At 54.3% G+C, this 12,679-nt stretch overlaps 1 protein-coding gene across 1 annotated transcript in view; it reads right to left on the bottom strand.

Annotated features, from left to right (window-relative positions):
- FAM178B (family with sequence similarity 178, member B) overlaps positions 1-12,679 on the bottom strand; it is a 79,095-nt gene that overhangs the window by 28,399 nt on the left and 38,017 nt on the right. Inside the window, exons 8-12 of the mRNA XM_012727404.1 lie at positions 11,463-11,577; positions 6,173-6,181; positions 5,984-6,074; positions 5,491-5,667; positions 5,140-5,237 (exon numbers count right to left, since the gene is read on the bottom strand). Of these exons, the coding sequence (XP_012582858.1) occupies positions 5,140-5,237; positions 5,491-5,667; positions 5,984-6,074; positions 6,173-6,181; positions 11,463-11,577 (490 nt within the window). The remainder of the gene's footprint in view (positions 1-5,139; positions 5,238-5,490; positions 5,668-5,983; positions 6,075-6,172; positions 6,182-11,462; positions 11,578-12,679) is intronic.

Raw genomic sequence — 12,679 nt, forward strand, 5'->3', positions numbered from 1 at the left:
TGGGTTTCATCGCCTTTTGATCAACATCTGAGTCCAGATGAAAAATTCTGCTCTTCCAGAGAAGACAGTGCAGAACAGGGAGCACATAGCCTTCCCCTTCATCAGTGTTAACACCGCACTGTCAGCTCATATTCACTTTCATTACAGGTTTTCCCAGCCCACCTGAGTCATCTTTCTTTTTGGAATCTGCCACTTACTGAAAAATTTTCTCTCTCTGCGTCTTGAAACCTGCCTTCCAGAAGCAACCATTTCCCAAGCATACTCGACGAGTTCTGCTTCTGGACCAGGCTCCAGGGCCCGGAGAACAAAGCCTCGGCCTCTGTGTCACCATCGCACAGCCCCTGGGATCAGCAAAGGCGCCAGTAACCAGGGCCCAGCGTCTGTCGGGAGGCTTCTCACCAGAGCAGAGGCTGAGACACGACCCTGGCCTTGAGGATGATGAATGCGAACCAGGCAAAGAGAAGGCCTGGAAAAGGCCTCTCTAGGAAGAGGGAGCAGATGTCAAAAAGCTCAGAGGCAAGTGATCATTGTGAGTTGGGGGAGGAGGCTGCTAAGTTTTAGGATGTGACCAGAGCGGGTGCCTGTGGGGGTTGGGGTGGAGACGGGGGATGGGAAAAGGACTGGGGAAGTAGGAAGAAGGCCCTGGCATACCAGGCTACCAGGCTGGGCTGTTCGAATTTCATCCTGAGGAAAATGTGGAAGGATTTCAAGCACAGGATTTCAAGAGAGGAATGGGTGTGCATTTGAAGGAAGGCTGCACTGCCAGACAGTGTGAGGAAGGGTCTGACAGGAGGGAACATGAGGAGAGGGGCAGGTTCCCCTGCACAAATCCAGGGGTGCTATAGTAAGAGCCTGGGTCCCCAAAGTCCCAGCTCTTCTAGGACCTTCCTTCTCATTCCTTCTCTCTTCTCCTTCCTATACCTTGAGCTTCTGGTTCTCTGCAGAGTCTCTCCTAAATATGGACAGGAAGGGTCGGGAGGAAAGAAAGGAGGTAGGAATCACAGGTGCACTAGGTTGTTTGGTGGGGGCGGAAGATGGCCAAGAAAGAAGGGTCCCTGCTCTCTGCGGGGAGTACAGAGGTTTCAGCAGCAGGAAGTGTAATGAAGTTTGGGGTCCTCTGAGAATCTAAAGGGACAAGCTTCATGGAATGGCCCCTGGGGCTGACGTGAGGACAAGGGAAACATGTTGCAACACCACATCATATCCTGTGCAGTTTTCAGGGTGGGCGCTTCTAGAAAGCATGCAGGAAGGGAGTTGACAGTGGTGTGAGGTGGAGTGAGGAAATGAAGCTGGGAGAGATGAGAGGCCAGGAATAAAGGAACTGGCACAGGGCCTGGGCGTGGCTGTGAGCTGAGGGGAAGGACGGTGCAAACCTGGGTCAGCGCTGAGGACAGGGAGTGGCCCCTATCTAGCAATGTGGAGCACAGAGGACACTCTGGGGGAAGCTACTGTGCACCTGTCAGTGCCCCCACGCCATCTCCATCCCCAGTGCAGAAAGACCTGCTGTTTCAAAGGCTGCTTTCTCCCAGGGCTGCCTGCAGGGCCTCACTTTATCCTCAGCTCCTCACTGGTGTCAGATTCCTGCTGCTTGAGGCAGAAAAAGACCAAGCTGAGAGGCTACTGGGGAGCTCCAGAATTCAGGGATGAATGGAGAGCTGGGCTCGGAAGAGTCAGGAGCCAGGGCCAGGGATCCAGGAAAGAGCCCAGAAGGACCTGGTGATGGCTGTGGGGTCCTGTCCTTCGGAGCCTCTGACTGGTGAAGCTGGGGCTAACTCCCAGAAGGTGGAACAAAGAAATCTCTGGTCCTTGGCTTCCGAGGAGAGGGAGTGGCACCTCAAGGCATTTTCCCCACACAAGATGTCCAAATTCTAGGAACAACTCTCTTCTCTTTCTTCTGTGATGTATCTCCATCACAGAAGCAGAGATAAGAGGGCCAGAACTTGGCGTTCACTTTTTCACTGAATATTTTATAAGCACCCATGATATTCTAGTCTGTTCTAGGCCTTGGGATACACCTGCAGGGAGCTTGCATTCGAATGGGGAAGGGGACGATAACACGAAATAAGCGTCAGGAACACTGGCTGTTTGATCCAGTGAAGAGAAAACAAAAAGAAGCGTGATCTCGCCAAAGTGCCTTCCAGATGGGCTGTGTGGACGCCCTGCGAACACTCTCCAGCCTTGGTGCCATCCTTGTCTCTGCCACCTCCGGTGAAGAACTCAGTGACACTGCTGGGGGCGGCCTGTGGCCCGTTTCAGGAGGCCGTGGTCCGTCCTCCGCCCCCGGGCAGTCTGTGTAAGTGGGCTTCATCTTCCCGTTCATGCTGGACCTGCACGCACGGGGTATTCAATAAACTCCGAGGCTGGTGAGTGAGGCGGGTCCCCAGAGCTTGGGGACATCAGCTTCTGCGGCGTGAAGGCAGCCCTCGGACTCCTTCTTCCTCTTTATGGAGCTTTTTGAGTGGCCGCCAGGCCTGCTGCCAACACACGCTGGATCCCTGGGCAGAGGGGGCCTTTTCCAGGAGCTCCCGGGTTCCCGGAGCCACCCCAGTAGAGCCCTGGTCCCTGGATTCACTCTGCTCCAAGAACCTGAACGGTCCATTAGTCCCCTCTCAGGTGGTTTGTGCTTGCATTTACTATCACCGTTCATGGTCATGCTCAACTTCTCCTTAAATTTGCGGCACCTCCCTTGAAGTCTTGATCAACAAAGCGGGGGCACAAGATGGCACACACGCTGGTGGGAATTCTCGCTTGGAGCTCCGGTCAGTCTGCTAAGAATGTGACAGCCCATCTTACAGCGTCCACCCTCCTGCCTGGGGTGAGCCTGGGCACCAAGCCCAGCGGGGCAGCCACCAGTGAGGGCAGAATGAGGCAGCCAGCAGGCTCCTCCAACATCTGCACCACGGGAGCCCGGTGGGCAGGCGAATTAAAGACCACAGTGAGTACAGGCGGCGATAAAAGAGAATTAGAAACTCTTTCAGATCCAATTTGGAAAGACTGCCAAAACATACCTTGAGGTGAAAGCCAGGGCAGGGGGACTGGCATAAGCAGTGGTGACAAGCTGGGGGATTGGGGGGGTCGGGGGGGGGCTTTTCCCCCTTGGTGCTGTTTGCATTTTGTTATAGTTCAGTACTTTATCTACTTAGGAGAAGAAATAAAATCGCCAAATACATGAATAAATATCCACGCTGACAATGAACCTTCTTCCCTGGCGAGAGAAGCTCTCGGCGGGAGGTATTACCCTAGCTGTTGGGTTGATCTGAAAGCCAGGAGAAAGCTGCTGCATTTTATTCACGCCTGGCATTTCAGGGCACTCATCATGGGGCCCCAAGCTACAAAGAGATCCTGTAAAAGGCACCGCTGACTCCTGAAATCAAGTTTGACATGGCTAACAGATGAATGATGTTATAAATTTAGGATTGGAGGAAGTAGTTCAAACGGGTTGTGAAAGGATGGATTATTCAGACCAAAAAAAAAATGGTGTTGGGTCCCCTGGTTCTTTGAAGGTGAAAGAATCAAGTCAGATTCTCATCTAATACCTACAAGATGGAGTAAGAGTGGAGAGACACAGTTGAGCACACAGGCAATGGGGACAAGGGCGGGCCAGAGACCTGAGATCACAGGCAGCCACGGAGCAGATGGGCTCTGAGAGGGAGGAAGAGAGAGAAAGCCACAGCCACCAGCCAGGGGTCAGGGGGTCAGGGCAGGAGGGGAGGCCGCTGCGTTGAGTGACCCAGGTGAGGTCCCTGCTTTCACAGCACTGACATGAGGGGTAAGCAAGAGTAAGTAAAGACTGAGGACTTAGAAGGCAGGATGGATAGGACTTGGGGGTACAGGGGGGTAATGAGGTGGGGAATGCGAGAAAACTCTAGGGCTGCAATCTCTGGCTTGCAGAGAAGTGGATTCACTGGGGCTGAGCAGGAAACCTGAAGTGAAGGTCAGCCTTGTCAGATGAAAAGGAGCCCCAGGAGTCTAGGCTTAATGGAGATGGTACCCACAGATGCACAGCACTGGTGCCCACACCTTAAGGCCTTAGGCAGAAAGAGAGAGCAAAAGCTTCCCTCTGGGGACTGCAGGGAGCCCTCCTCTTTTGCAACAGTCACGGGAGAGGGCACAGGCCAGACATGCTGGAAGGGTGAGTGTACCTGTTGGGCCCTGGAATGTGGATCAAACCCCAAGTTTGCTTCCAGAAGAACCCTGAGATGGGAGTTGCAGCGGATGCCCCAAGCGTGTGTGTGGGAATCCCAGCTGCAGGGATGTCTGTGAAGGCTCAGGGTTTTCTTGGATGGGGTCAGGGCAGGCTTGATTAGAAGGTGGGAAAAGGCACTGTAATAGGTAGAGGAGGTGCAATGGGCCTGGAGCAGAGATGAGACGGGAACAGTCTGTCCAGCCCTGGGCAGAGAATTCCAGCAGTGAGGCCTAAACTGGAGTCGGCAGAGAGGAGAGACAGGGTCAGGTCCACAGAAAGAGGATCCCTGTTAGCTGAGCTTATTGTTCCCCTCATTTAATCATTCCGAAAGAATCTCCAAAGCACCCATAGCATGCTGGGCACAGGTCTAGGTGGCAGCCCTGTAGAGTGGCACCCCTATAGATGTGGCAGGGATCCCCATGAGACCGCTGCCCTGGACATAACAGGGCGGAGAGGCTGGCTTCCATGGGGGAAACCAAGAATGAGATCAAGTCTGGAGGAGGTGGGTGCTGTGGGGAGACTAAAACAGAATGAGGAGCTGTGAGTTCGGGAGGGGATGGGGAGAGATCTGGGAACTGAATTGAGCTCAGGTCTGAATGGCAAGAAGGAAGTCCTCCGCCCCCCCACCAAGGCCTAGGGAGGGAGTCACAAAAAAGGAGGGTGGGACTCTTCAGTCTGAAGCTAATTGTATAAGGCAATTGTTTTGCTAATAAGACCATGTTAAGAAAATTAGGCTTTTTTCAGTTTGTAATGAACTCATTAGTGAGCTGTATTTTTAGTTCTTTCTCCTGGGTCTTGGAGACTGGGTGGAGAGGGAGGTTTGCAGGGACTGCCTGCCAGGATTCTGGATGCCCACAGCCTACCCCATAGCAGAGGGAGGCGGAGCGCATGAGTGTCAGAGGGGAGAGGCCGAGGCAGGCGGGGAGCACCTACCTGCTCCGGGAGGTGCCTACCTGCTCCGGGAGGTGACATCCAGGAAGAACTGCACGAGGGCCAGCAGGTTGTGGTGATGATCGGACACCCAGCTCAGGGCATTGCAGAGCTGCTGCAGCTGCGGGCACAACGAGCTTCCAGGTGACCGTGGGCAGGGCCCCTTCCACCCTGACCCCTCCACCAGCCCGCCTGAAGGGAAGCCTGCCGCGTAGGAGGCTGGGTCATGGAGGCCCAGGACCGCAGGGACAGAGCCTGGGCACTAGGTGAACTTCAAGCCGAGGGTCCCCATCCTGGGGACTCTGGGGTCTGCTCCAGTCCCTTATGGCAGGAGCACCTGGGACCTCGCAGGTGAGGCTCAGGTCCTGAGGTACCTTCTCTGGCCACTCCTGAATGTTCTCCAGGAGCAAGAGCAGTAGCTGCTGGAGATCGGTTTTGGGTAGCAGGCGGAGCCCCACATCCAGGCCTGCTCGGCACAGCAGCTCAATCAGGCCCAGGAGGTTGCTGTCGGTGTAGGCCCCAGGCTGGGCTAGGACGCACAGTGTCAGGAACTGGGGAAAAGAGAGAGTGCTCAGGCAGGCTGGCCTCCCTAGGAGATGGGGTCTGGCAGGAGGGGGTTGAGGGGTGGTGTCCCCTGGGCCTTGCTGAATGAAAAGAGAAAAACAGAGAGCGATCAGAGGCAACACCCCCCTCTATAATCCCTCCACCCGGTATCCCATAATCCTGCGTGGCAGCTTGGGGACTGTGCAACATGAGCTCTCTGTAGCTCAGTACCTGTGCTGGTGCTGAGTGCCTGGCAGGTGCTGGGTGGTTCTCACGGAGTTATACTGCTGTTTCTGCACCTGAGCTGAGAGGGCCCTGACTTACCTTATAGATGTAAGTCAGGCTGGTGTCCAAGGCGGTCTCCTGCGGGGAGTTCTGCTCGCCCTGCCTCAGGCCAGCCTCACTCTGAAGCACGCTAAGGTGGGAGGAAAATAAAGAAAGGGAAGTAAGAGGAGACAGAGGGCGAGTGGGCCCAATGACCCATCCGGCTGGGCCACTGCTCTGCTGTGTGACCGTCCACTGCTGTGTGAATTCCTCCCAAACACAGCATCCTTGAAGCAACAAACATTTGTTATCTCACACATCACCTGAGGGTTGAGAATCCAGGATCTAGCTCAGGGTCTCTTAGGAAACTACCCCCAGGATGTTGGGGAGGGGCTGCAGGCAGCCGTGGGTAGGTCTCTAGTTCTCTAGGGAGTCCACAGGGCTCTTCCACCTGGCAACTGACTTCCCCGGGAGCCAGTGACCCCAGGGAGGAAAACACCCAAGACAAAGGTTCCATTTTTTTACAGCCTTGGGGGGCGACAATCCATTACTTCTGCTGATTTCTATGGGCCATGTAGGACTGACCCAGAGAAGTGAAGACAGAAGATCATTGGGGGCCTCCTGCGGGCTGAATGCAGTTTCCAGCTTTAGTTTTAGTTTTCTGGCACTTGGAAACCAGAAAACCATACTCCATTGCCCCCAAAGAGCCTTCCTTGGGGCCCACCCTGGGGGCGCAAAGGGTTAGGGTGCAGCACTGCAAGCTGGCCACAGCCGCTTCAGTGCGAGTTCGATCCCCCCCACCAGGTGACCCACATGGTGCAGCAGACCTCTCCTGACCCGCCTGCTGCTCCCCTCAGCAGTGTATTTCATCAGTCTGCCTGTTCTGCTCCCCACTCTGTCTCTGGTGAAGCCCTTGCATCTCTGGACTGTACCCCAGTTCCGTATGCATAAACAAAAAAATGTTTAATAATAATAAACATTATCCTTAACAAGTGCCTTCTTTGTCCTCTTTGTCCCTGAAAAGTTCAGCTCATCGTACTTACACTGGGACTAGTTTCCAAGGTTTGCAAGGGAGGTGGAAATCCAGTAAAACTGGCCCCAGAAAGCCCCTCTGCAGGTGTGTCGCCGGAGCTAACGGGCCGTGTCCCTGCAAGGCTGGCACGGCCGGCTTTCCCTCACGGGGCGTCAGATCTGCTCGCACAAAGGAAGCCAGAGGCCAGGGCTGTATAAAGACCAGTTACACTCAGGTGGGAGACAAGATGCGTCACACCACGCTCTGCCCACGCTTCCTGGGCACCGGCTCGCTGGGTGAGACGGAGCAGAACTGACCTCTGTAACAATGGTCCTTCGCTAAACGACCATTACTGGTTGCAAATTAGTGAAGTGGCAGTTCCGACTGGGGGCTCTCAGTAATGAAAATATTGCCAATGACAACACTGTTGATGAGAAGGGCCACAGACTAGGGGACAGAGTGGTTCTGGCTGCTCCAGTGCAAAGCCTCTGATCTCCCTGGCACAGTGCTGCTTCTCAGAGAGACGTGGGAGAGCTGTTTCTAGACACCCAGGAAGTGGGTGTTAGGGAGTGGGGAGTGGAGGAGTGGGGGTTAGGGCTGGGCTCAACCACTCTTGCAGATTTTAGAGTTTGTTCCAGCCAGAGAATGGGTGAGGATGGTGTTTGCACATCTGGGCGCATGCTGTGCTGTGCCAGCGAGGGAGGGGGCTTGTAGCTGGTACCAGCCTGTGGGTATGCGCGGGGCAGGAAGGCATGTGCGTGGGATGCCTTCAGATTTCCCGAAGGGCGGGGGCAGCCACGGCTCAGCTTCGTGACTCTGCGGAAGAGGAACGGGCTCTCAGACAGTCTGTGCTGCCAGAGGGAGGAGGAGTGTGGCTGGTGAGGCATCTTCTCTGAACTGGGGAGGGAGGTGTGGCTGGGACGAGGGCCCTCTCCTCCTCAGAGGGAATGCCAACCTTCCCAAGCGGAGAGCAGACAGCGCTCTAGCTCTTCCGTGGGCCACCTCCCCTTGCCGAAGCAGGCATGTAGGGGGCCCTCGACTCCAGCCTTCCTCAGGACCACTTGGCTGCCGTGTTGGCGCCTGTGACTACTGTCTCCGGGTGCACACCAGTGGCTTCCACCGTGGAGCACTGGAGACCGTGGAGCACAGGCATGCACAGCCCTAAAGCCCCACACGGGCCCTGCCGGGACTCGGCAGGCTCGGGGCACAGACGGTTCCATCAGTGGATGCCCTGAACGAAGCAGCCTCACCCTCTAGCCTCTGCCTTTGGGGCCTCCTCCCGCACCCTGTTTGTGCCTGCGGGGCTCCGCCAGTGGCAGCACCCAGGAGCTGGTGTCTGGGTCACGATGACGCTGTCCTGCAGCATATCACTCAGCTCTACCGCGGCTTCTATATTTGTTTCCCTCCCCAAAGTTGAAAAAAAAAATTGTTACTATGGGCAAAGTGCATGGAAATTCTTGATGGGGAGGTGGGGGAGGGGAGCCCCTGAGTACCACTCCTACCACTATGAGACACTATGAGAGCCCCCCGGGAGGGGGGGAGACCTGGCCTATGCAGCTGAGGTCAATGGCTGAGGTCAATGCGATGAAGAGGAATCGATGCTGAGCTAATGGAAAGGGGGAGAGAAGCAAATCTCACCTGGATCCAATTACACAGTCCCAAGACAGTCAGTTACCAACCGCCCCTCACTTGACAGCATGCCCTCTCAATGTATTAATTGTCATTTATTTACCTGCTTGGCCTCTGCACCAGGTGACCCTGTCAGAGGAACAAGTGAAAGAGGGCTTCCCACTCTTGGCAACAGCAGCCGGCTGCCGGTCTTCAGTGGCCAGTCGTGCGTACCTGACCAGGGCACGTCAGCCAGCCTTGGTCAACAGGGGCGGCCTTGGGAGGGCCAGCCAGGATTCCCTTCCCTCTCTTTCTGGGTGAGACTGGGTGTTATGTGTGGTTGTGTGGGGGCACAAGCCCCCCAGTGAGGTTGCAGAAACTCTCACTCTTCTGTTTCCCATTCAGTGCTCACGTGCTGGTGCCTCCTCTTCTGTCCCATCACCCTAAACATCCCCCCAATTTGTGCCTGCCAGGCCTCAACACTGGGCAGATGTCCAGTGTTTGCCACAGGCAGACGTCAGATCATCCACCTGTCTGGCTGCAGAAGGGCTGTATCTTTCTGAAAGGAAATTCTGAAGTGTTGGATAAGATGGTCATGAGTTTTAAAGAAATCTGAGATTAAGAACAAACGATGAAAGGTGTATTTGTCGGAGCAGCTAGAAAGACAACCAAGTCTCGGGGCCACATGTAGAGCCCACTCACTCCTGACCATTATGAGCTCTGTGGTGGGCAGAGATCTGCCCCAGGGGAGCCCTGGGTGAGGACTTCCCTGGAAGTCAATGGAACTTGGTCACTAAGTCACTAAGCTTGGTCAGGAACAGGACGAGGACAGTGGGAGATGGCACAGTCCTGAAGTTTCTTTCAGTCCACGTAGCCACGGGGCCACACCCTCAATGAATGAGATGCTGGCACCTCTGTGGTTCTTCCTGAATACTTTAAAGGCGCTGGCTTTCAAGTCCCTGACACCCAGGGTTTCCCCACGCACAGCAGCCAAGTCACAACCCAGGAAACCCGCAGAAGTTTCTTTGCCACCTGGGTCAAGGGAGGTTCTGGAAGGTCTCCGAGACCTGTTCTCTTCCCAAAAGAAGGCTTAGTTCAGAGGGGAAAACCTCCTGAAGCTCTGGACTGTGCCAGGTGCCCCCCCCCACCCCCCCTCCCGTTCTTAGAACTGCACAGGAACTCACCCCAGCAGTCACTGGCTACACCCACTGGGTCCATTCTGAATCCTCCAGAAATAGTGCTAACAGTCAGCCCAAGGTGTGGGGCCCGAGGAAGGGGGACAGGAGTGTTAAAACAGCAGCCTGGGAATGCAACCATAAAGCTCCGAGGAGCTCTGGGCTCTGTCCTGACCGATCGCTTCCTCCTACACAGAGCATTGCCAGAACTGGAAGTCCGTGTGCCGTGGCCCGTGTTCCCAAGTATTTGAGATGCTATGTTTAAAGGGCCACACTTCTAATGCCCACCTGCCCCCTGGAGATACAGTGGATTTGTCCTAAAGCATAAGGGGTGCTGGAAACCACACCTTCTGGGGGGAGGGGGAAGGTAGGGGATAGGCTCTTTGCAGATTGCAGAGTAAGTAAGTGCCCATAAGCTTCCGGGACTTCTCACTTCCTAAGTGGACACTAGGACCAGTCAGAAGGGGCCCTTCTGAGCCCCTCCCCTGCGCATTTGCTTTCTTGAGTCTATTCTTCCCCGACTCATCTCAGAGTGGCTTATTACACCAGATAGGGACTCCAAGGGGAGGAAGGGCGCAGGAGGCACAGGCTGGCACATGCGTGGGGTATTTATAGCAGAACTTGAGTGTGGTTTGGTCTGGTTTGGTTTGGCAGACAGTTACTAAACATGGTCGTGGAACAGGTTCTTAAGAAAGCTTCATCCTTCCCAGAAGAGGAACATCAGCCCCACAGCAAAGGAAAGGGTCCCTCCTGGGGCAGAGGGATTATCAGGTGGGGGAGGGGGTTTCCCATGTCACAGCCCGGAACACTGTCACCCCTCCAACCGATGCCTCAAAGGATTCCCGAGCAAGCTTTGGCTGTGTTATCATTAATACACAAACTTACACTATGAAAAAATTTTACGACCCACCCTCACCAACGGCCATTTATGTGCAAAAGGTTCTGTTCCTCGAGGGCAGGCTGAACATCACTGCCCTCCCAAAGCGCCAGTGTTTAGAGTGGGCACACAAGGGGGCACCCACAAAACAAAACTGGGCTTTGTGGAAATTACTTGCTGGCTGTGAGGTAATAGGTCAAACGAAAGCCTTGGAGGGGACAAGAGATGGGGATGTGTCTTGGACAAGGGGGGCAGCGAGGCCTGAGTCAGGAAGGGGCAGGAGCAGATGGCAGCCACTGCAGCCAGCCGCCTCTGCGCGGCGCTTCCTGTCCCCTGGGGTCAGGAGTATAGCAGCTCAGTCTGTGGTGTGACACTCATATTCACAGGTACTGTGGGCGGTTCTGCAATTCCTCAGAATGCTTCACCGTGTGGGCTGGAGCCTGTGCTTACTGACTTTGTGTTTTCACCTCAAAAAAAAAAAAAAAAAAGCACTTAATTTTACGTAATAATCAGAGGAATTCTTTCCTTTCTCTGACTTGAAAAAGCTAAGTGAGGATGCACACCAAGCACAGGACTGCAACTGACAGCCTTTTTCAGGGAAGGGCCAGTTGTATGTAGGATGTTTACAGGCTAAAGAGTATTTTGATGCTTCACAGCATGCCTATCTGTGTAGAGGGTTCTTTCTCTTTCTTGGTAACAGTTCATTCTGACATTTATAAAATACTAGTATGTTCACAGAAAATATGGAGGCGTGACTGACATGCAAGAACCTGCATGTATTTAATGTCTGTGAATTGGTGGGTCTGACACGAGTTCCGTAACGGTTGAACACATGAAAAAGGGCGGCGAGGACAGAGACGTGCTCACCTCCACTCCTGCTGGATGGGCCCCAGAGGGTAGACAGCAGGGTTGTGGGCTCCCAGTCTGTGAAATGTATCATTGATGTCTTGCAGCGATGGGCACCACAAGTGCACGTCACCGTCTGTTGGGCCAAAGGAGGGCAGCGGTTAGAGCGAGTAGAGCAGGGTGCATGCGTTACTCCCCTGGGGAGGGCTGGGTGTGACAATGCCTGGCCCAAGGAGACCAGTTTCTGCCTTCTCTGCACCACAGGCATATTCTGGAGAAAGGAAGTCATCCGTGGTTTGCGGATACTAGAACTCAGCACTGTACCTTTATTCTCTTCAAAGTCGAACCATCTTGGAGTGCTGGGGCCCAGGGTGATGGGGGCCCTGATTGTTCATCATGAAGCTGAGCCATCCAGAGCTGAGCCAGATGCAAGTCCCAAAACAGATGCCTCAAAACTGTCACTCAGAGGACACCCATCAGCACCCCCAGGCGCCCTGCCAAAAAGCGCTGAGGCCAGCTCTGAACCCGCCACTGACTGCCATGTGAGTGTGCACGTGTGTCTGCCATCCCTGCCAGAGGATGCCCTGCAGCCTGGGTGGCGCCCGCTCAGCAAGCCTGGGCTACGAGGATCACTTTCTGGTGACGGGTTTAACAAAACATGAATGATAATCTGACCACATCCACAAAGAGGGAAAACCTTTTGTGCAGAGGGCCTTTTCTTCTGTCAAACTACTTAAGGTCATTTTTTTGAAGCAGGAGAATAGGAAAAGAAAAAGCAATGTGGCTGGTATATTTCCCCAAGGTGGCCCCAACAATTCCTCTTACCCCACAAACTTGTCAGCACTGGCACCAAGCCCCTTTCCCTCCAGCAAGAGGTGGAGTCCACGTCTCCACCTGCCGTGACCCTCCACACAAACCCTCTTATTTATCGATTTACCTGCTGCTTCTCTGCCCATTAGAATGGGAACTCCATGAGGGTCGTGACTAATCTGTGTTGTTCATCTCTGCACACCCATTGCCCGGAGAAGTAGCTGACATGGAGGAGGGCGAAGGAATGAATGAATGAATGGAGAGAGGAAACCTCAATGCAAATCACAAGATGAGTTGGCAGTGTCAAGACGGAAAATGCTGAATTTTTAAAATGATTTATTTATGCACGTAAGAGCTGGGGTATAGGCACAGAGATGCAGATTGGTGGAGAGGATCCAACAGAGACAGAGTGGGGAGCAGAACAGGTG

The sequence above is a fragment of the Condylura cristata genome, unplaced genomic scaffold (assembly GCF_000260355.1).
Source record: "Condylura cristata isolate star-nosed mole 26May11 unplaced genomic scaffold, ConCri1.0 scaffold00020, whole genome shotgun sequence".
NCBI lineage: Eukaryota > Metazoa > Chordata > Mammalia > Eulipotyphla > Talpidae > Condylura > Condylura cristata.